This window comes from Mastigoproctus giganteus, chromosome 2 (assembly GCF_048544385.1).
Source record: "Mastigoproctus giganteus isolate SK-2022 chromosome 2, ASM4854438v1, whole genome shotgun sequence".
NCBI classification, from domain to species: Eukaryota; Metazoa; Arthropoda; class Arachnida; order Uropygi; family Thelyphonidae; genus Mastigoproctus; species Mastigoproctus giganteus.
Window position 1 is genome coordinate 89,291,408 of NC_143576.1, and position 24,274 is coordinate 89,315,681.

General features: G+C 38.6%; 1 protein-coding gene across 1 annotated transcript in view; it reads left to right on the forward strand.

The window, feature by feature from the left end:
- Positions 1 to 24,274, forward strand: part of LOC150089403 (uncharacterized) — a 141,174-nt gene that overhangs the window by 98,063 nt on the left and 18,837 nt on the right. Inside the window, exon 6 of the mRNA XM_090368571.1 lies at positions 16,784 to 16,938. Within this exon, the coding sequence (XP_090224697.1) occupies positions 16,784 to 16,938 (155 nt within the window). The remainder of the gene's footprint in view (positions 1 to 16,783; positions 16,939 to 24,274) is intronic.

Consider the following 24,274-nt stretch of genomic DNA (forward strand, 5'->3'; position numbering starts at 1 on the left):
CAGGTTGAAATGGTCTTAATGGTTGGCAGCAATTTTCCTTCCAATATAGCCAGGTATCCATTGGCATTTACGGAACCTTTTATAAACTGCAGGTGACCTACTCTACGATACGAAATGCACCTCCATATCATTTGGCTGGTAGGGAATTTCACTGTAGACACCATACAGTCTGAATGGTATTCTACACCACGTCTATGGCGAATCGCTTGTCTCCTATCAGAGCCATATAGGTTGAATTTCTTTTCATCCGAGAAAATAACTGACTTCCACTGCTCGGGGATCCATTTGACATGCTCCTTATACCAAATTTTCATTTGGTATAAGGGCCTTTTTCATTTTTTGTGTGAGGAGAGGCTTCTTCTTAGGAAGACGGGCTACAAGTCCATTTCTGAAGAGGCGTCTTCTGACTGTTACTGCACTTGCTACCACTCCTATATGTTTTTCCCATTCTCTTTTCAGCTCAGACGAAGGTGCTTTACGGTTTTAAAGGCATAAGCGCTTCAAAACGCGCTTATTTTGGCGTAGAGACTCGTTTGCGTCCGGTTCCTTTTTTCCTATCAGCAGAACCTGTTCCTGTATCAGAACCTGTATTCTTGAGTTTGGAAAGAAATCTTTCCGACTGATTACAAGACTCTCTATAAGCAATAAGGCGCCTCCGCAGCCAGGCGGGCAGGAGCAGCAGTGCGTAGCACACGCTTCTTGATTAGACCGGGGTTCGAGCCCGTCACCACCAAATACGGAAGATGCGGAAAGGTCAGGGTATGACCACCGCATATCCCCGGAGCAATATGGCCTTAGTTGCTAATGCTCCTAAAAACCAAATAACAACAACTATAAGCAATATGACGGGAAGAACATCCTTCCTCACGTAAAGCAACAATAGAACTCTTTCTTCGTGGCGTGAACTGCACGTAACTCGCTATCCTGACACAAGTAAGGAATGACTGCAACTCTTACAGAGCGTGCTTCTATAGCTGAAAGTAACAGCTGATGCAATACTGCATCATCACCTACACGTGTCAATCTCATATGATGCAATCTGTAAGAAATATTGCCATATACTTAAGTTATTCGGACGACAATTACAATTTTAAGGAGTTATGCACTTTCTTTGAACACCAGTGTATATCCTGGTATCCAAACACCGTCTCATAGAAAAACCTCGTTAGCCACACCAAAATCAACTCTACCTATATATAAAATCTATCAGACTACTCCAAGTATTTCCTAGAAAACTCCAATCCAGGTTCGCATAAATAGTAAGCTTTTCCACCTTAATTGCATAGGAGAGTAACTCTAAGGATTACAGCTAAACTATATAAATTAACTAATTAATAAAATAGTCTTTGTAAAAATGCTGTAATTATTACAAATTGGAAATTTTATATATTGCAAAAAATGTATTGTAATTAACACTTATAATAATGCCGAATGTTATCGAATTACCCATAAAGGAATTATTCTGTAACCCAATGTTGAAACCAATCAACTGTAACCCCCATCGGTAACCTCTACAACTTTAATTATTTAACATTATTAGATTATTAATAGAATTTGGTAAAAATTTCTAGAAAATTGTAGGGATTAAAACCAATGTTTTTATTCACCCCTACAATGTCTTAACCCCTCAGCCCTGAAAACGGGAAACAATGAGTTCCCGAATCGTATCGAGAATTAAGTATTTGTCATTGAGGTGTTTCAAATTGTTCATTTCAGTAATAATTACTTAAATTCAAGACGGGATAAATAGTGTAGAGTCTCAATTAATTAACTCACAATTAGGAATAATCACGACCCCTCTTTCCCTTAATAATATTTTCTTTATTTACTGTTAAGCACTCTAAGTTTCACATATTTTGTGGTAAGCCAAATTTCTTTTTTGTGCATCATTATAATATTAATTGAAAAATATTTTGAAATTAATACACCGGAGAAGCAGTAACTGTTCGAAAAGTTTTCATTAAAAGAGAATGCACTTAAATTCTGGACTCTGTCTTTAAATGTTTTATAAATCAAAGATTTTATGGCCAATTTATAAAATAAAACGCATAAAGATGCATTCCTCTTGCACCACTAAAAATTCTTGAAATTAATAACAGCAAAGCACCCAAAATTTTCCTAAATCCTTAAAGATGATTGAATGAATATCTAAATATTGATATATTTATAAATATTTAGATATTCATCCAAATATTTCTTAATGTTGTTTACCTAACTTATTAATTTACAGAAATTTGGAAAAGATTTTCCGAACTACAACTGCTTTAATAATCAACAATAACGAAAATTTTCCAGCAAACAATTTAATTCTGATATCAGAAATCTGAATAATGGAACCTTGTCTCTACAAAATTCCCTACAGAAGAAAACTGAGGAAGATCCAAGTCGTTTCTGGTTAGTTATAAAAATTCCCCCCCCCCACAAGATGTTTCTGGTTAGTTATAAAAATTCCCCCCCCCCCACAAGATGTTCCTGTTGAAAAGAAAAACAAATCCTGTGTTCTGAATGTGCTGAGAAGAGCATAAGAAAATCAAGTAAAAATGATATAACAATCCCATTATATCATTAAGCCATTATATCATTTAAAAAGTAATTCATAAATTCTTTAAACACTTAAATAATTTATGAATTACAAGACCTTCGGCAAGGTTTAAAAAGAAATCAGTTTAAAACATTATATATCTAATTGAGGGTGGGAGTGAAATTGAATTAATTTTAAATGCCTTCAAAAAAAAGTTGCGTGCCGAAATTAGGTTTTTAATTGAATCAAATAGTCATCTAGATTTCTGAATGCTCTCCCATTTATTTAGTTTGGCGCTATATGCAATTTTACAAACACACACACACACACACACACACAAACACACACACACAAATTCTCATCTATTGATTTAATCATTCTCAGGTATCATAATTCGATATTTTTGGTGATCCTCACCCAGATCAGGAGTATCCAAGCGAAAAACCTGAAAACTTTTTAAAGGAGTACAGCCGAAGGAAAAGAGGCTTTTCTTTCCATTTTGTAATGAATTTTGGATTTTTGAGTAACATAAATCCACCATGCGAAGTGTATATTTTTCAATTTAATATTTCATTCAGAACGATAGCTGTACACTTCGTCTCATCTTTACAGATGTATAAAAAAATAAATAAAACTGGCCATATTATGAGTGAAATAATATTAATTGAAACAAGTCGGTAGTCACCACACAACTTGCATGCATTCGCGAAAATACTGACATGAGATGTAGTACGCGCAGTTTTTATTTTGTAATACAGGTTGCGTGACTATCCGCTACTTTTTCAGTCAAAGTTTTTGTTTGAAGCTCCTCCCTGACTTTCTTTTGGTTCATGATTTTTTCGTGCTTCAAAACCGGATCTGCCACTTTCTCTTTCGACGGTCAATGTCACTACTGGTCAAAGCAATTACCTTATATTTGTTAGCTATACAGAGACGCCATCTGGCTTGTACTGAAATTATTATGCAATTTATACTTCATTTTTTTAAAGTCTAAATCTTATCTACGATTGTTTAGCTGACAGGCTATGTATGTACTTCGATTTGCAGCAAAAATTAGCGATGAGTTACAGCTTCCTGAAGCTTCTGGACTGAACAATGGACATCAGGTCAAGTACGGTACTGGTAAACACCGGCATAAGATATATTTTTTGCCCCTCTTTTTCTCTCAAATAGTAAATATTTTGCCTAGCATTGCCTAGCTTCATATTACACAAATATTATTAATTTAAAGAAATTTTTATCTAATTACACAATACCTTGCCGCAGTTCAAACAATTCAATGATTATCAGCATGGTTTCGACCATATAAATCTTAAAGAATCTTACCTAAACCCATAAGAAATTAGGTCTTGGGCATTTCATTGTCTAATAAAGAATCTTAATAATAGCTTTTTGGACAGTTATTTATTAAAACAGTACTATAGCGTATTTGCATGATACAGGGTATCATCCAAATACCCTACTGTATCATCCTGTTTCTCCCTCTCCTGCGCAAAGGGGAGTATAATCCTTTGCAAGTAAGGAGTTATCTAAAAATCGATCATGGGCCATATGTAAATAATAATTATTAATTACAGTACATATTAATTATACTTAATATTTCTATAAATATAGTAACGATTTATTATCAAAATACTCAGGAGGCAAGTAACAAAGAGCAGCTCTTCAAATATTGACTGTTTTACGTACAAATATTTAAATTATGTCATCTTCGCTAATCTGATCCCTCTTTGCTGTTCATAATTTTTTTGTTTATGCTCGAACATATCACTTATTCCCCATACCAAGGGTCTTGGTATGGGGAATAAGTGATATGTTCGAGGCTGAGCTTTTTGCATCAGCGATTCAAATCATCTGATCCTGAAAAAATGACACACACACACAGGCACTCACACCTTTGCTATACTTCAATAAATAATTGTCCAGTTTTCGTAAAAATCACGACTGTTGAAAATTTTCGTTTTGTAGTAACATTTATCATTTTCTTTAGAACTGTCGGTATCAGATATTAACGAATTTTATTTTACTCAGCTAGCCATCTTTTCCAGCGGTAAAATCCAACCGTTACGAATGGAATGGTACATAATTAACTTTAAAGTAATATAATACAAACATTTTTAACTAAAATAATTATAGTTTATTGGAATTATATAGGAACTATATAACAAAATTAGTACAATTACTATAAAATAAGTTGCACATATCCAGATAATCTTGTGCTAAATCCGGCGAATTTATGATACCTTTCTGGGCTCTCTTACCAAAACGCATATATATTAAATCAGAATTACTTAAAATTAAATTTTTTTTATTAACATTAGTTAAAAGAGCTGATAATTTCTGTACATAGAAAACAGTTTGATATTTGGATATTTTATTTAATAAAATACCCTATTGTCTTTTACAATTTTTGGTTTCTGTAATTTAGTTAGGTTAAAAACGTCTGGAATATCACTTTTTGATTAAGATGTTATGCTATTTTAAAACTGTTATTTTAGTTTTAAAACTTATATTATCGCTGTTTTCTTCTCTGTATACTTGTCGTTGTTGTGTTAGGATTTAACGACACATAGGATGCTAGGGCCATATTGTATCTTTCTATGGTTAATAGGAAATGCTAACGTTATTGCAATACCTGTTATACTTTATGGTATATTCCTATGTTATTTAGGAAGGTAAACAGTTCTTTCTTATTACGGTCTTCTCCAAGAATCTTCAATAATGTTAGTGATGACTATAAATTAGCACTTTTTATACTTGCTAACCGAGTCCAAAGAGGTTCCGAAACGTCGTTGAATTTAGAGAAAGGTTATCTCGCTATTTATAAAACTTATTTCATAGTAATTGTACTACACTTAGGAACCAATAAATTATAATTTTCTCAGTTTGTCGAGTTTAGTTAGCGTTTTTATGACTTTAAAACTTAAGTGTTTTCGTTTTACTTGAAAACTCATTTATTTACAATCTAGAAAAAGAAAACTGAATCTAAATGAACAATTTCCACCAGATCCCTTTCTATGCAGCAAATGTATTATAGGTCTCTTTTTCTCATATTTATTTTATATAATTCTTTACACATATAAAATATTTTCTTTAATTGTCAGCAAAATCACATGAAATCAGGATACAACCAGCATGTCTCATGCGGGCCTCACTTTCTTTACCGTTATCTTTGCTGAGGAGTGTGTATTAATGTCCTGTATGGTTAAAGTCTTCCACCATCTCATTTAAGATTTCAGACTATGCGTTACTTCCGTAAAGCACGGCAATCCCTCTAGTATTACTAATGACCTTCAGCACCTGCGGATTTTTAACGCTTTTGTGCAATACCAAAAAAAAAAAAACTGTCGCTAGAAACATTGACCATACCATCACTAAGGGCCGTGCTTTTTGATGCCCGGTGTTATCGCTTTAGCAGGTAATATGACACAAGAAACCACAGATGCGAGGGAGGGTGTATATTTGAACAGGTTTCAAGGTATCGTGCTGCTAGAAACTGCATGCAATTTTGGAGATATGACTTCACATCCCTTCCCTTAAGAAACAAATTACAGTAATCATGGAATACTTCAGTTTGTTTCCGCCTGCTTCTCTCTCGTGATGCCATAACCATAAGTCGTGTGATGAATACTGCTAACATTATCGCTGTTATATTTTTTGTTCAGGTTTTCCGAAGACGTGCTTAAAAAAATTTGGCTTTTCTAGGTCTTGCATCCTCCAAATCTTTCATAAGACTGAGTGCTTCGTACGATATGTGTGCATTTCGAATTTTGAAGACACTTAAATATATCAGAATAGAGTGCATTCCTGTAACGTTTAGTGCACTAAATACGGAAGTACATTTAGGGGTCGCGTTATGGCTTCAAAGCTAAATAATCGAGCAATATCTTGTATTACATTATCCTTCTGACAGAATTGTTTTTTCAAGATTATGCTTTGAAATTAGTCGTAGTCAAGTGCGAAGATGCAGGAGTACATGCGTTTGAGTAACGTCGGTTCAAGCCCATGTGATTACTAAATGCGGTGATGTTCTTGTATTCTCTCTATTTGGGAACTCCTCTGGTCTTGTGTGGTCGTCCGTGAGAGTGCAAACAGAAAATATAATTATCTAAAATTGGTGGGCAACCATTTTATCCATGGGATCTCATTTTTAAAATTAATAACAGAACACAGTATGAAATATATATTGAACCAGATGGGAAGCCGTATCAATAATTTTGTATCCTCCCTTAGCAGACTGGCATCCTCTCTCTCTTACCCGTAGTCCGTGCCTATGATTACATTTATTGAAAAAATGAAACCTCATGTACATTTAAGAAACAAAAATTATTAGTAAATTTATCATGAATGAAAAATAAAACTTGAGCGTTGCTTATCTTCAACCAATTTGTAATTCAGAAAGTAACTTTAGTTTCCTGTTCTCAAGCAGCTATCTAAATGTGAATTGGTGACTTTAGACCGGTACTTATATTCTCTTAATAGCAAGCACCTCGCAAGAGTGCGTCAAAGCACAGTACGAAAAAATTTCGGGACACATTTTCGACGGATAAATTCCAATAGTTTATCAACCGATGTGATTTTAAAATAATATAATCTTGCATTTTTTAAAATTTTTATTATTATTTCCAATTACCAAACTTTGGTGCTTATCTAAACTGAATACGTGCTAAGAATGTTAAAATTGGCTCCAATTCAGAAAAATAATGGAACCTAGAATTAAACTGTTCCAAGAGCGTTTCAATGTGTTGTGCGAATGGTACGGTGATAATATTTCCACCTATAAGACTTTCCGTGGAGCTCATTAAAGTTTGGAAGTGCCATAATGGATTATGAATTAGCATTATAATTTTAATAACAGATTAAACAGCACTGCACTTCACATAAATTTTTTAGAGACAAAAAATTATCGAGCACTGACAAGCTATAAAGAAAACTGTACATAAAAAATTCAATTATCCAACCATTTAAAGGCCAATTTTGACGAAGTTCTTATATCGTTGTCAAGTCTAGAGGAAGGAAAGAATAAAGTGATTGTAGGAACTGGTTATATAAAAATTACTGCATTATTGTTAAATTAACCCTTTACAGGGCACGTTGGCAGTAAATGTCAACCAAATCTACTTTAAATATGTAAAAAAATTTTCATATTTAAGTTCACCACATAAAAGATGTTCCCCCACAAAAAAGGCAATCCATCATAAGAGTAAATTTCAATTAACACAAAAGTTCTATTAAAATGGTTAAGAGCACGATTTTTAAAAATTTTTATATTTATTATTTTTTTCAATGCCAACCAGCAGTAAGGAAGCTGGGGCCTGGAATGTCTCAATGTATCGTGCCAAATTTAAATTATTTTAAGGGCACCTGAGCATGTCACTCATATCCGTATTGTGCATTTGTCTAACTACGTGTTCACGGGCATATTGTGCGTGTTGAAAAATCTACGCCCTCCGCCAGTGAGCGATTAACTACAGCTTCGACTGAACAGTACTTGGAATTCCTCGTTGGAAACACGATGTATTGTGCCAAGTGTGTTTTAAGGTTTCTTATTCAACCCCCCTCCCAAATTACGAGCTCAATAAGTAGCTCAACGTCATGGGATTCAAACGCCGGCCTATTCAAGGAGTCGAAGGTGACACAGCCATTATCCTACCCAGAAGGCATCCAAAATGAGAATGAAGAATACTAGAGATTACATATAAATCTCGAGATTTAGAAAAAAAGTTGTCGATATTAACTTACGAGGGTGTAAACAATGATCATCCTGTACGTATACCGTAGAAAGCATATATAATAATACTTTTGAAGTAATATACCGTAAACCAGATCAATGAACTCTTCGAACGATGCATCAACAAGCATGTAGTCAAGAAAGACAGGAAAATGCGGGTTGGATGAATACTTTACAAGAGCAATATATCAGAGGAAACTAAAACAAAAGAAAACAAATCTGTGGATGAGATATACAGAAATGAAACAAAATAGGACACTAATGCTAAACTAAAAACAAAAACCATATAAAAGAATCAGGGACGATCCTAGACTAGCTGACAAAAATCGCCACACAACCTCCCCCAAAATCTCAACGGTAGATGGGTGCTGAGGTTTATGGTAAACATTTTTCTGAGTTCTGCTCATCAAGACTGCAGAGTAAGTTATCTTTCACGTCATAAATTAAAACAGAATTTTTATCCGAAATATTATATACTTTTGCAATAAATATATCACATATTGATACATTCTCAGAAATTCAAAGGAAACCCAGGAACCAAAAACTCAGGTTTCTCCCGGAAACTCTAGTTTTTTGTCCGGCAAACAGACCAAGAACACACGCAATTTACAGACTTAATTTTAACAATTAAAATATATTTCCGGTGCTGAAAACATTTTCATCATTGTCACGTGTTGCAGATGAGTCGAGTTAATATACACTCACTGATTACTGAATTATGACCATCTATCTAATACCGTGTTTGGCCACCGCACTAATAACGGCTGCTATTCGCCTAGGTACCGATACTATTAGATGTCTGAAGACGACTGTAGGGATCTGCAGCCATGATGCCTGCAAGGCTTTCCACAGTGTAGGAATGGATGACGGTTGCTTGTCCATACGCCTCAATTCCGTTCCAAAACATCCCACAGGTGTTCAAATTGGATTGAGGTCAGGTGAATTTGGAGGCTAATCAAGATAATATCCTCACTGTGTTCTTCGAACCACTGCACAGTGAGGGCCCGATGACACGACGCATTACCGTCTTGGAAGATCCCATTTCTTTCCGAGTAAAAAATGCAACATGGCAGTGTGCATGCACATTGTCTCATAAGAGCTGCCGGTATACCTCACCAGTAAAAATGTTGGTACATACTCACTAGCTCTTGCCAGCAAAACATGCCCCATAGTAAGCAACCACCAGATGCCTGGATAGTGGGAACCATGCACGGTGGTCCATGGACTCGTGTTGCATGCGCTACACACGAAGGCTTCAGTCTGTGTACTCCACCAGGTATTTGGACTTATCCAACCAGCACACTCGTTTCCAGTCCTTCAGCCTCCAAACAGCGCGTTGTTGACACCATAGCATTCGCTGTCGACGATAATCAACGGTGAGGGTAGTCTCTTGTGGAACCCCACATGTCTGAGTGTGAGGAACCGTCATTTGGGATATCTTTCTTGCATTTCCCCAATTGTATTGCAATGTCAAATGTCGCACAGTGACCTGCAGTTCAGCCCGTACAACGCGCTGCACCCTTCGCTCACCACGAGCGTCCACCTTTGGTATGCCTTTACAGTTCTGTCGGCGGAAGTGGTTTGACAATTTTCTTTTTGTACACCTTAAACACAGTGGGCTGCGAGAAACCGACCAAACGTGCCGTTTCTCGTATGGGCGCACGAGATACCACAATCATACCATTTTTAAACTCCGTGGTATCTTTGTTACGTCCCATAACTGCTAGTTCATCACTTTGATTTGCACGACCGGATACAAATAACTACGGTTCTAGCGTATGAAGCTGTTCGGCTTTTTATTTTTATTTTTTTATTTACTATCAGTTTATTAACACAAGGTTCACCCCCTGTACAGCAAATAGGCTAGAAGGGTATACAGAAATTATAAAATATACATTATACACTTTTGTACAAAATTTCAGCTCTTTACAATATAATTATTGTATAATAAAAACTATTAAATAGATATATACATTTACTAAATGTATTCACTTTGAATTAACATATCTTGATAATTTCAGAGTTAAATACATAGGTTGACTTCTTTATCAGTAACTAACATAACAAATTATTTATATTCATTACATTATTGCATTTTATTTGGTCATATCATCAAATTTCTATTAAAAACTGCTCAATTTTCACAGCAATCCTGGTGATTTAGTCCAGATTTGGTCTATAATTTGGCTTCTGTAGGTTTTATTGACTTCAAACTTTACAGGATCAATGGAGAAGGTGTTGAAGTGTTCAATGGTGTTACATGGGAACATTCCTTTTAGGGAGTCCAAGTTTGATAGCTTCATCCTAAGTGGGTGATGGCTTCTATTTCTTACTCTTGTTAGTGCGATGATATCTTCTATTGATGGGGCATCAATATGGCGAGTTAGCAGCTTGGCAAGCGTTGACAGATTTTTTTTGAGGACAATGAGCTTCCAGGAGGTCATGCCTAGGTTGGCTAGGAGAATGGATTTCGAGATTGTGAAGGGGTTCCCTCCCAGACGGTTCAGCCACCGCAGAATCCAATATTCCATTGATAGAAATTTATTACATCGAGAGGTAGATGCAGAGGACCAGATTTCTGAGGCATATAGTGGTATGGGTGTTAGACATCTGTTAATGTATTGTCCAATCAGTCTGGTGTTGTGACAGCCTGCGAGCTCTTGGCGGATAGCCCAGAAAGCAGCATAGGTCTTCTTCTTCGCCTTTAGGAAGTGTTCCTCGAAATTTAAGTCTTCATCCCACGTTAGTCCCAGGTCAGTATGACATGAAACTTTGGGGACTGACTCACCAAGAACCATAACTCGAATGTCATTCTTGACCTTCCTCTTTGTGATTGTAATGTGCGCTGACTTGGCATTGTTGAGTTGGAGCCCAGCTCGCTGTAAAAAGTCAATTAACTGTTGAATCTGCTTGGAGGTTTCATTGTTAATTTCATGTACCTGTTTGGGGTCTTTTGAATTGATAAAGAATTTTAGATCATCAGCGAAGGAACTAAAATTTGGATTTTTTGCGAGGAATGGTTCAAGTAGGATTGCAAAGAGGGTTGTCGACATCACCCCACCTTGAGGTACACCCCTCGTTGCATAGGTTGTTTTCTGGTGAGTTCCGTTGGTTATAATTAAGTGCCTCCGCTGTAGTAAGGACTTCAGAATGCTGACAATTTGGTTAGATACTTTGAAATATTCTATTAAGATGCGTATAAGAGTAGGAATGGAGACAGTATCGAAGGCAGATTTGATATCGAAGAAGATTATGTCCAGTTGGGCTCTGTCATTCAAGGCTTTTTGTGCTCTGAAGAGAGTATCGAGGAGATTAGAGGTCGTGGACCTATGGTGCAGGACTGTGTGGAGGTAGGGTGGTCGGTTAGCAAAACAGTGTTGAATAATCACTGGGTGTATGAGTTTTTCAAATATCTTTAATAATGTGCACCCTATGGAGATTGGACGGAAGTCCTTAGGCATCTTGGGATTTCCAATTTTAGGGACAGGTTTGACATAATAAGATTTCCAGATTTCCGGTATGGTGCCTGTCTTTAGAATCTTCTGGAAGATGTTTAAGAGAAGATCCACTATGTACACAGAGCACACCTTAACTATAAACAGCGGTAAACCGTCAGGGCCCTTAGTAGCTTTGTTGGGCAGGCCATTTATGGCATCAATGAGCTGCCGCTTAGTGATAATAACATCATCCATGGCAGAAAGAGTGTTCTGGTTTACACTAGGTAGGGGTGAAACTTCAGTGGTCGCATCTTGATGATCGAAAGAAATGCGAGTCCACTCATTAAATAGCTTTTCATCCATGTTGAGATGGTTGTTGCGCTTTGGGAAAATTCTCCTGGTTTTTGTAATTTGGGATAATATATACTGTTGATGTGCTCCTCTCTTGAAGCGAAGGAAACGAGCTCTCTCTCTTTTAAAAGTTTCGTGGTCTTTACTGCTTCTCGATTTTAACCATTTTCTATATGCCCTTTGCTTACTTCTAAAGGCAATTTTCATATCCGAATGAAACCACCGCTGGGTTCTCTCAGTAATTTTGACTTCTTTAGACGCTCCGATCGTGGCGATATGTCTCAATTGCTCAACTAGGGTCTGGATTGCCTCTTCAACAGGTAGCGAAGATAAATTATCCCAATTAATGGTTGAGAGATGGTTGATAACTATATCAGGTTTCAGGAATTTTGGAGAAAAAATCAGATCAGAGTGAGTATCCGAAAAGTAATTTCTAATTTTCTTTCCCGATAACGTTGGTATGGAGAAGGTACAGGTGATAGGTGAGTGATCTGATGAGAATGTGAAAGGGTTGGGTATGTTATTACAGTTGGGAAAGTTGTGGAATACTAGGTCTAAAGCTTGACCTTTTCTCGTTGGCGGTGTGATATGTCTCCTGAGGTCTAAAGAATTCAAGGTTAACGTTAAACCTTGTAGAGCTTTTACATGTCTTGGGACTGGCATATTGAAATCTCCACCTACAACAGTTTGTTGATTAGGGGCTAGGCTTGTTACTAACCAGGTCTGAAGTTCAATCCGTGTAACTTCGGAATGATCAGGAGGGAGGTAAACCAAACAGAGTTGTATTTTCATTTGTCGGTTTATCAGCGTTACACACAAAGCTTCAAAATTGTTAGACTGGCTTAGTTTCACTCTAGTCGCCTGCCACTGGATTGGAAAGAATATTTGGACGCCCCCTCCTCTTCCCATACCTCTACTGTTTCCGATACCTTTGTAAGGGGTAGTTTTAAGAAGTATATCAATTTGTCGCTCATTTGTCAGCCAGGTCTCCGTTAAACAGATGAGATCAATTTCTCTGAGAGTTAAAAGTGTTTGGAGGGAGTGTAGCTTATTAGATAAACTCCTGACATTTTGTAGGAAATACCGCAATTGCATAGTCTTTGATGCAGTCTCCAAACTAGTCATTAGTTGCTACGTTGGATTAGATTGTGGGTTTTGTCTGTGCGCCCTCACGGGGCGTCTTTCTTTAAAAGGCTTTACCAGTGTTCCTGGGGGCCAGTTCTTCTGGTCCATGACAGTATTAGTCGCGTTAGATGTGCATGTCACTAGGAAGGAGGCATAGCATGGGTGTTTGGTTCTTAATTTCTTTACATCCACTTCAAACCCATATTCCATCAAAAAGAGACTTTTAATACTCTCTGTTCTTGTCTCAGGGCCCAGTCTGGATATGAAGATCCTTTCTCCGGTGCGAACAGCTGATATATGGTATTTGTCCGCCAGTCTTCTTTCCTGAGTAATCAATGGGAGGTTCGTATCAACTGATACATTGGTAGTTCGCTGAGAGAGATTTGCTTTCAATGGGGCATGCTTAAATTTTTTACTTTGGTTTTCGACTACGGGAATTTGGACTGTTTCCGCACGTGTGGGATACTCAATTAAAGTCGAATCCGTTATGCTTATTTTGGGGCTTTCAGAGGTCTGGGTGCGGACTATGATTCCTCTTGTACATGATGCTTCAGTCACTGTTGGGGAACCTGGTCTTCGCGGACATGGCAGCCTAGTGGAGTAGGAATTTTGTTTAGCGAGTTGTTGTTGGCATGTTTTTTTCTGAAGTTCGGCACATTCGTTTGCTTTCTCTCCTGTGTTCACATGGGGTGGAATCTCAGTGGTAGCAGGCATACTATCCAGAGTAGGCATACTATCCTCTTGAGGTTTGTTGGGGTAAGGATGGTTTAATATTGGTTCTTTTAGTGAATGTTGACTTGTTGGAATTCCCATTTCACTAACAAATTGTTTTAAATCATGCAGTTGTGTTTCTACGTTATTTAGTTTGTCTAAAATTACTTGGTTTTGGGATCTTAAATATTGGTTTTCTTCAGTTAGATTACTCAAGTTGGTTTGCAGTGGTAACGTCAGCTCCCTAAGCACTCGTTCCGACCGGCTAAGGTGCCCTGAGAGTTGTGCTAGGTGGTCAGGACATAGGCAATTATGTATAGAGGTAGGGTGTTCTTTTCTGGAAGAAGTATTGTGTAGTCGATCATTAACTTTCGATAGGCTCACTTGTCCTTTCTCATTTTCGAGGTGATGCTGGCTCTCTCTTTGTAACAGTTCATTAGTCTCAGCCATTTGAATGAAGTGCTTCGGATTTGCCAATCGCTTCTGTTCAAGGTTGTGGTCAGACTTATATAAGTCAAAGAGGTCTGTTATCATATGCTTGACGGTTTTATTTTGTTCTCGCATAGCGAAAACTTCATCTCTGAGATCTTCAGTTTGCGCCCCTAGACGTTTTTTATAATGCGAGGTATGCGGAATAGTCCATTACGGATGGGACGATCGGAATTCAGTGGTCACTGAGTGTACACAATGCAATATGGCCTAAATTGCTGATGCGCCTAAACCTTACAACAACTAACCAACCTGGGCATGCTGAAATAACGATTTGACTTGTATTATACTGCGACAACAATGAACAAGAAGAAGAATACCTCAATTCTTTATCACAATTCATCTAGTTCACTTTAGACCTAGAGGTGGATGGGTCCCTTCCATTCTTAAATGTTCTAGTAAACCGAGGGGGCCAACACCTGTAAACCTCGGCATACCGTAAGCCAATGTGGTGCGGACAGTTTACCAACTACAGATTTCGCCACGCCCCTTGTCATCTCAACAGCACGCACTCTATTCTTCCGAGCTTGGAGTCATTCCAGCTCAGAGGAATCTAGGCGCACCGAGATTTCCGGAGTGAAAACTGACCTGGTCAATTTTGGTTACCTAACACATATATTAGACAAGTGCTTGCTACAAGCGCAAGAGCTTATGACCTGCCCGAGGCTGTCATCCCCACATGACAATATGCCTACCGCATATATTCCCTACTATCCGGACATGTCGGCCAGTTCTCGAAAATCCTCCGGGAATACCGCATAAAATGCGTACAATTACCTGGTAGGAGGCATACGTTCTCTGGTTTCCAACGTGAAAACTCCAGTCGCCCCTCTTTTGCGTAGCGGAGTAGTATACCGCGTAACTTGCAAAGATTGCGGCAGTTGCTATATAGGGGAGAGCTCGAGACGCCTTCAAGACCACCTTGCAGAACATGACAATCAATTCGCCTTGGTGACACTGACCACTCCGCAATCGCGGAACATTTCTGGTCGACCCACCATGACCTTAACCCTAAACGCGATTACGAAGTGATCGCCCAATCTCGACACCGCCTTTGGCTAGAATCGTTGAATATATCATGCAATTCAAAAACCTTGAATCGCTGCAAGGGCACGAGGCTACACCCTATCTTGAAGCTTGATAAACGCTGGCAGCAAACCCACACAAGTCCGTGTACCAGCAATGAACACCAATCTAGTAGATGAGCGTCAATCTCGCGGCCATGTACGCATCAAAGCACGCAGAGCTCTTATATCTATCGAAATTTTATCTACAACGTCCATATTCTGTTATAATCTGTATACGTTTGCTGAGGAAGAGGTCCATTTTCCCTGAAAGCATCAAGAGGCCGCCGTAGCCTAGTGGTCAGGCGCGCGGGTGCATAAGTACACGTGTCTTGAGTGACCGGGGTTCAAGCCCGTGACTATTGAATACGGTGCTGTTTCTTGTAATCTGTATACCTTGTGAACTCCTCTGACCGTTTGGTCGTCCCGGAGTATAAACAGAAAATTTATTTATTCTTTGTCATTAAAATTCTAATTACGGATACATACTGTATTATTTTCTTTAAGTCATGGAATCCAGTGCCACAGGCCCATTTGCATTTAATGAACAAGAAGTTCGGTGGTGAGAGTATGATAGTATGGGTTTTACTTGGTTCATGGATTAAAGATGACAATAAAAAGCAAGGAAATATATTGAAAATGCCTTTTCAGATCAGGAAGAACATGAAATATATTTAAATTTTTTTTTTTTCTTAAGTTTGGAGGTTTTGGTTACGAATAATAATGTTGCTTGCAGGTTGAAACATTTACTTCGAATAAGTGAAGACTTAGAAAGAAAATAAAAGCAAGACAAAATACATATGCAATACCGGGCATTATTACTATATTCAATTTGAATCAATGAACAAGAGAAGTACGTATACATTTTATAAAAGCATAGCATACTTAGAGTGCACCGCAACGATGGCGGCGTTGTTTTTAGTTTCTGTTGTTTAAAAGAGCTTCGTGTCTCTAATCTATTTTAACCCACAGAGGAAGATCAGAGGTAAAAACACATTCAGAATGTATTTCACAAATTATTTTATATAAAGTAACAAGATAGAACAATCATAAGCTTATAAAAAGTTTTTACTTTACAGCTCTATAGCCACTGGAATTCTAGAGACAAAATGAAATACTGGACAGTTCATAACTCGATGTAATCAATTTTTGGACCACTAATTTGGAATTAAGATTTTCCTGTAATAAGTAGATTATTTCAATATATTATTCATAACGTCAGTGATAGAAAAATACACTGGATTCATTTTACAGTTTTAATGTTTCGAAATTCATTTGGGAAATAAAAGTTAAACTTGCAATTACTGTTTCTGTTCGTATCGTTTTACTAAATACTGTTTTTTCTTTTTTCCAGGACAAATACCGGAAGCCCAATGGTATTTTCGCTTCCACCACCACAGTGTATCATGGAAGTTAGGCATGGATACGGTCGTTCTGGTAATTCTGTAGAAGGACCGGTAATGGTTGGCACTCCTCTGACCCTTCTGATTCAGATGAAGAGTGAAAACAGTTGAGTAATTAAAAGTAGTATCCTACTACACAGTGCTTTGTTACTGTATCCTTTTTCGGCATGAAAAAATATGCCCTCATTCTGCACGCAAGATGTTTCATTTAAAAAGCAGGGGGATCTACCTCTCTTATTTTTAGGTTTAGGCTAGTTGTCGTGGGAAACATTTTTGTCATATTTGGGTTGAAGAATTTGATGCTAACATTTTATTGGAAGGAGGAAAAAACTTCAAATAACCGATTTTATTCGAAAGAAGGAAAAAAAAAAAAAAAAAGATACAAGAATGAGGAGACGCGATAGGTAAAAGTCGTAGCCGAGACTGGTCAGGCGTGAGGGTAAGTACATAAGTACATGTGCTTTGAGTGAGTGGGGTTCAAGCCGGTGACTGCTAATTACAGTTCCATCACTTGCATTTTCTCGCTCTTGTGAACTCTTCTGACTGTCCGGTCGTCCCGGAGTATACAGAGAAAATTTATTTCTTTTCTTTTTTTTTTTTTGTAGTTGTTGGCGCATAGGCTTCTGTGGCCATAATGCACCTCCCAAGGTTTTTTCAGTACTTTGATCCAAGCCCGAGGCGGGAATCGAACCCGCGACCTTTGGGTTGCCAGGCAGGCACTTTACCCATCCGGCTAGCCCGGTCGGCCCTTTACCTAGTTAAAAGCGAGTACTGAAAAGGGTACCACATCACAGAAAATTGCCTTGTGTGTGTGTTTTTTCTTTTTTTTTTTGCAGGGGACGTGTTGTTATAAAGCACTTTTTAACAAAATATGGACAATCATCTCTTTAATCCAGGTATGAATCGCATTTCATTTTAATCTTTGAGGTTAAAATGTATCGAAGTATATATTAATATATAAAAGTATGGCTAAATTATGTCAAATCTTATATGATTTGTTCTCGAAGATGGGCGCATGAAATTTATGAAATATTTTAAGGGGAAGCTCAAGGTAATAACGTCCGAAACTTCTAAACTAGGCAGACTCTTCATTTCTTTTAAACTAATTTCCTTTTAAATTTTGTAGAAAACATGGCAATTTGTGCTTTTTTTTTACGTTTGGCAAGATGAATTTGAATAGATTACACTTTTAATATGCTTAAACTGCTCGCCTTTTTCCTTTGATCAAGAAAGGGTATTTGAAAATCATTTCAGAAATACACGTTCCAAGAAACTTACAGAAAATGTTGCTTACAACATAAGGTTACAGTCTTTACTTCTGATCACTATGGTGAGACAATAGGAATTTTGGAGGCCACATTTGAGAAAAGACAAGAGGCACCTTAGGAGAGTTCAAGGACAAACTACCCAGTGCGAACAGCAAAGGTGCGTCCATATGAGGAGAAATTACAGGTGTGTGGGTGTCTTGGAAACAAGACATCTCAGAAGAGATTAGATAAGGCATTGAATGACGTGTAATTTTCATATAAGCATTAGTAGAGGCACATGACGCAAGAAAGCAAGCTTAAACAGCATCAGCCAAAAAAAAAAAAAAAAAAAAAAAAACCCTTCGTATTTCACTGATCCATTCATTCCAAATGTTTATCTAGTTCTGCCTTGAATTTATTTAAGCTATCAACTTCCACAACAAAAGATGGAAGTTTGTTCCATAAATCAACTACCCGCTGGCTAAAGGCAGACTTCCACATATCTATTCTACAACTGTCTTTCCCTAGTTTGAATCTATGCCACCTCAGGTTTGTAATCTGAGCAAGAGGAAGAATCCCATCAGCATTGGGCCTGCTCCATCCATTCAAGGCCTTATAGACTTCAATCAGATTGCCTCGCAGTCTTCAGAAGATGCAATTTGCAGAACTTAAGCCATTCTTCATAAGAGCACCCTTTGTTCCCTTCACCAGTCTTCTTACCCGTCTCTGTACTCGATCTAGCAACTCTACATCCTTCCTAAAATGAGGTTTTCAGACCTGTACCCAGTACTCAAGGTGTGGCTTGACCATTACCTTATACAAGGGGATAATCACCTCCTTATCCGTGCTCGCAAAATTCCTGTATATCATTTACAAGATCCCATGATCTACTTTGGCAGCCTTTGGAATATCTGTACTGATCAGAAAACTTCATATCTGACTGCACAATTACCCCCAGGTCTCCCTCATTCTCCATTACCCTGAGTGTAACAGCACATAGTTGGTATATTTCTCTGGGTTTACTGCTACCCATATGCAGTACTTAGTATTTGTAAATGTTATACTTCAGTTGCCACTTCTCAGTCCATCTCCCCAACTTTTCCAATCTTGTTCCAGCAGCATACTGTTATTAACAACCTTGCCAATCTTCGTATCATCTGCAAAATTCGACATTAAGCTTGATGTACCTTCATCAATATCATTGATAAATATACAAAACAACAATCGGCCCAAAACCGAACCCTGAGGGACATTACTAATAACATTAGTCCACGTAGAGCAGAACCCACTGATCACCACTCTGTCTTCTCCCACTCAACCATCCTTTTATACATTGTAGCAACATGCCCTTAATGCCATACTGCTCCAATTTGAACAGTAGTCTTCCATGTGCAACAGTTTTCCTGAAATCCAGGTATACGATATAAAAATTATTTTTTGCATCCAGTTCCTATGTGACCACATCATAGTATCCAATAAAATTGATCAGACAAGACTTCCCCTTGATAAACCCATGCCGTGTCTGAATTATTACTGCTGTCTTGTCTAAATGATCCTGCAACACTTCTTTAACCACTGACTCCATTATTTTACCCTGGTAAAAAAAGTGAAACTAACAGGTCTGTAATTACTTGTGTCACCCTTTGATCCCCCTTTGTGAATTGGAGATACATTTGGATATTCCAGTCAGTGGGGACTTCCACCGAGGTCCAAGGATGCTCTCATAATTATAGCTAAGGGTTTGCTTACTTCCTTTGCTGCCTCCTTTAATGTAACTGGATAGATCCCATCCACCCCACGTGCCTTTCTTATGTTCAACTTCAACAATTTCTCCTCCACTTTACTCTCAGTTATTACAAAATCATTTAACTCCATGTTAGAATTTGATAAACATCTGGCCCTTTCCTCCTTGAATAACTTCTCATTTGTGTATGCAGATGCAAAATACTCATTTAGTTCGACAGCTATCTGAGAATGATCATCTACAGTCAAACCATTGATATCAATTGGACCAATCTAATTCATCTCCACTTCAGAGTTTATATAAGTAAAGAAGTCTTTGCTGTTTTTCTTTGCATCCTTTGCCAAAGATTTTTCATAATCTGCCTTCGCTTGCCTAACCTCCTTTGTGACTTGATTACAGACTAGCTTGTATCTACCATCAGCTTCTGTGTCACCTGACAATTTATGTGCTTTCCATGCATTTTTTTCTCTGCCACGAGTTTCATTAGTTCATCTGACATCCATTTAGGCCTGAACCTAGAGCAGCATTTCTTAATTGGAACAAAAGCCTAGTAGCATCCAAGATTACTTCGTTGTATGTTTCCCATTTAGAATTTGCTGTTGGAAACATCATTAGTTGGTCCCACTGTATAGAAATTAAAAAATCTCGGAGAACACTGTAGTCGCCTTTATGAAAGCAAAAGCTATTCCCTTTACCACTGATGGTAGTTACATCTTTAAGTAAATCCCACATCAGTACACTGTGATCAATGCTACCTAGTGGTTTCTTTATCTGTAAATTCTTAATGCATGAATCGATCAAAGCCGGGGGAGATGTACTGCTTCGCCGACTACACTCACTCCTCAAAACCATCTGGTGCACTGAACAAATTCCATTAACATGGAGGAAAGCCATTATCGTACCGATCCACAAGAAGGGTGATAACCGGGACTGCAAGAACTACCGTGGCATCAGCCTCCTTTCCATCATCGGAAAGGTCTTTATGAAGATCATTCAGTCAAGACTGCAACAACATCGCGAGCAAACCAGTCGAGAAGAACAGGCAGGATTTAGACCCGGGCGAGGATGCTGTGATCAAATCTTTGCCATTCGTCAGCTGATGGAGGAGAGGATCTGGTGTGGACAGCGAACCGTCATTGTTTTCATTGACTTTAAGTCTGCTTTCGACTGTGTCCACCGGCCTGCCTTATGGAAACTACTAGAGGTTGAACATGTACCTCGAAAAGTCATCACACTCCTCCAAACTGCATACAACGGTTTAACCAGCCACGTGCGCATCCAGAACGATTTATCTGAGGAATTTACCATCCAAACTGGAGTCCGCCAAGGGGATGTAGCCTCCCCGTTGCTTTTCAACATCGTGGTCGACGCCATTATGAGGCAAGCATTCAGAAACAGACAGGGCATACAATATGACAAGGATCAGTATGTGACTGACCTGATGTTTGCTGATGATAGTGCTATCCTTGCCGGTAACGACGCTGAAGCCACGGACATCCTCTACGACATTGCCCGCATTGCCCGGCCATACGGTTTGAAGATCAATGCTGGTAAGACAAAGGTCCTGACAACAGATGGATCGCAAGCCACCATCTATCTCGAAGGCGTCCAGATCGAGCAAGTGCAGGACTTTAAATACCTTGGGTCTCTGGTCCAGGAGAAGAAAGTTGCATTCACCATGGAAATCCACAGCAGAATTGGACAGGCGGCCACTGCGTTCGCCTCGCTCAAATGGTGTCTGTGGAAGAGGACCAACATTTCCACAAAGACTAAAATCCGACTCTTCCGGACTTTGATCCTGCCCATTCTTCTTTACGGATCGGAAACATGGATTTGTCTCAAGTTAGATTTGAACAAACTTGAGGTATTCCAAATGCGATGCCTGCGGCAGATCTTGGGCATCTCTCTTCGCGACCGCATCACTAATGATACCATCCGCGCCAGATGCCAACAGCAACCAACCATTGCCGACCAAATCCAGAAGCGAAGGCTCAGATGGTTTGGCCACGTATGTAGAATGGGCACGAACAGAATACCATCCACACTCCTTTGGAGACAACGACCCACCCAATGGAGCATCCAACGGACCGCACCTAGGAAAACGTGGGCCAAGCAAGTGGAAGATGACTTGAAGAGCCGACGTCTCGACCTTAACCAGGCCAGGACTGAAGCAATGGATCGTAAGGTATGGAAGAACATCACAGAGCAAGTCCGAAACCCTGCGGCACCTACAGCAGCATACTGGTTGCGTGGCCAACCGCCTCCCCCAGCTGCCAGCTAAGGACCAAAGAAGAAGAAGAATGCATGAATAATCACTGCTGAGAATCAGATCAAGAATCTTCTCCCTCTGGTTGCTTCTCGAACATGATGCAGTAGAAAACAATCATCCAATAAATTCAAAAGTCTTACTAGTGTGTGAGTGACCAACCCACAAGTTCCAGTCTTCCAGAATGAGTATGGTGGTCTAACCGTAAATGTAACTTACATTTCAGTGCCTTGATAAATCTCTCAGCAAATTTTTGAAAGTGGGAAGATAATTTCGAATTATCCTGTAATATCGAACCTCTTTTAGATGAAACGCTATAGAATTTAGTTGTTTTAAACAACTATAAGGACGTATCACATTTCATGGAAACTTTCTGAAAAAGACTGATCGAGATGTAAAGAGGTGCGTTACTGATGAAATGCTGCCCACTTAAAAAAAAAAAACGGAGAACCTCAATAATGCCAGTATCTAAAAGTTTATCAGACACTAAAAACAGAATAGTGAACTTTTCCCCCATAGGTTATTTTCTCAGAAAAATGTAGTTGAAGGCTAACTGACTGGAAGATGAATTCGCTGTGGAGGCCCGAAGTCTTTATCCTCTGATCTTACTCATCTTTTTCAGAGATGAAGGTTTCGAAAATTTAAGATGCACAACATTCTTAATAGACTTTTAAATATGGTCTGAATATCTACAGAATAATCTATTGAGGCGCTTAACAGTTTTATTTTCACGGCTGTTAAGGCTTTTTTTTTTATGTAAACCCAAACACGAGAGGTATTAGAGTACCTGGCTTGGGTTGGAGGTTGAGAAGACGAAAGAAGATATTTGTTGACATTGGACTTGAACTTCTATAGACTGTAATTTTCATAAAATACGTATGAAGGAAGGTTGTTCCAGAAAACGGCAGTTGAATGAATAAACGAGGAAGATGAAAAGTTGGTTCTGTGATGTTGGCGGCACGTGTTCGGACTGTTTTGAAAGAGAGAGCGGGAATTATAGAAGACAATTCAGAAGAACAGTGCCCATAGAAGTATCTGTAGAAGAGGCATGCAGCAGAAACAGTACGTCTATGAGACAGACAGCGAGTGGAGAGACTCTGTTAGAGAGGAATCATTAATTAACCAAACCGCCCTCTTCTGAATGGAATCAAGAAGCCTGAGAGAGGTTTTGGGGGCATCACCCCAGATGTGGGAACAATATTCCATGGTAGGGCGGATTTGCGATTTGTACAGAGTGAACAGCTGTTTGGAAGAAAAGTAACGCTGAGAGCGAAAGAGAAAACCAAGTATTTTTTAGATGTATTTTGCCTAGAAATCGGAGCGTCACCAAAGATAAGCATAGGAGCAGAAGAATCCTTTTTGCGAGATATAAGACAAGACTGAGTTTTAGAAGGATTGAAATCAACTAAGTTGTCTTTGCCCCAATGGGGAATTACCTGGAGATTGGCATTTAAGGAATTGGTAGCAGATTTTCGAGAAGTTGAAGCTGATTGAGCTGGGCAAGGTTTCTCAAAATGGAAAGTGGAATGCAATGCGCTATCATCGGCAAAACTATGAATAGGATTTCCAGTCAATGGAAAAAGGTAATTAATATACAAGAGGAAAAGAGGGGGGAAAGAACTGAACCTTAGGGGGACACCGGCATTAGTGGAGAAGTCAGAAGACAGAGCCATCTGCCATCACCCTCAGTGAGCGATCAGAGAGAAAACTGGATAACCAATTACAAAAAACAGTTGGCAAGCCATAAGATGGAAGTTTGTTTAGAAGACCTTTATGCCAAACACGATCGAAAGCCTTTGAGATGTCAAGAGCAATCGCTTGTGTTTCACCGAACTTTTCCATTGAATTAGTCCATAAGTGGATAACATAAGTCAGAATATCACCAGTGGATCGACACTGACGGAATCCATACTGGCGATCGTTGATCAGACGGAAGGTTTCTAGGTAGTTTAAGAGTTGGCGGTTAATTGAATTCTCTATTACTTTAGAAAGAGTAGAAGTCATTGCAATGGGACGATAATTGGATGAGAGGGATTTGTCACCCTTTTTAGGAACTGGCTGGATATGAGCAAATTTCCAAGCTGAAGGAAAACCACCTTTGGAATAAGAAAGTGAAAAAAAAGCCGGTAAAGAACAGGAGTAAGTTCAGGAGCACAGGTTTTGAGAACAAGTGGAGAAATACCAT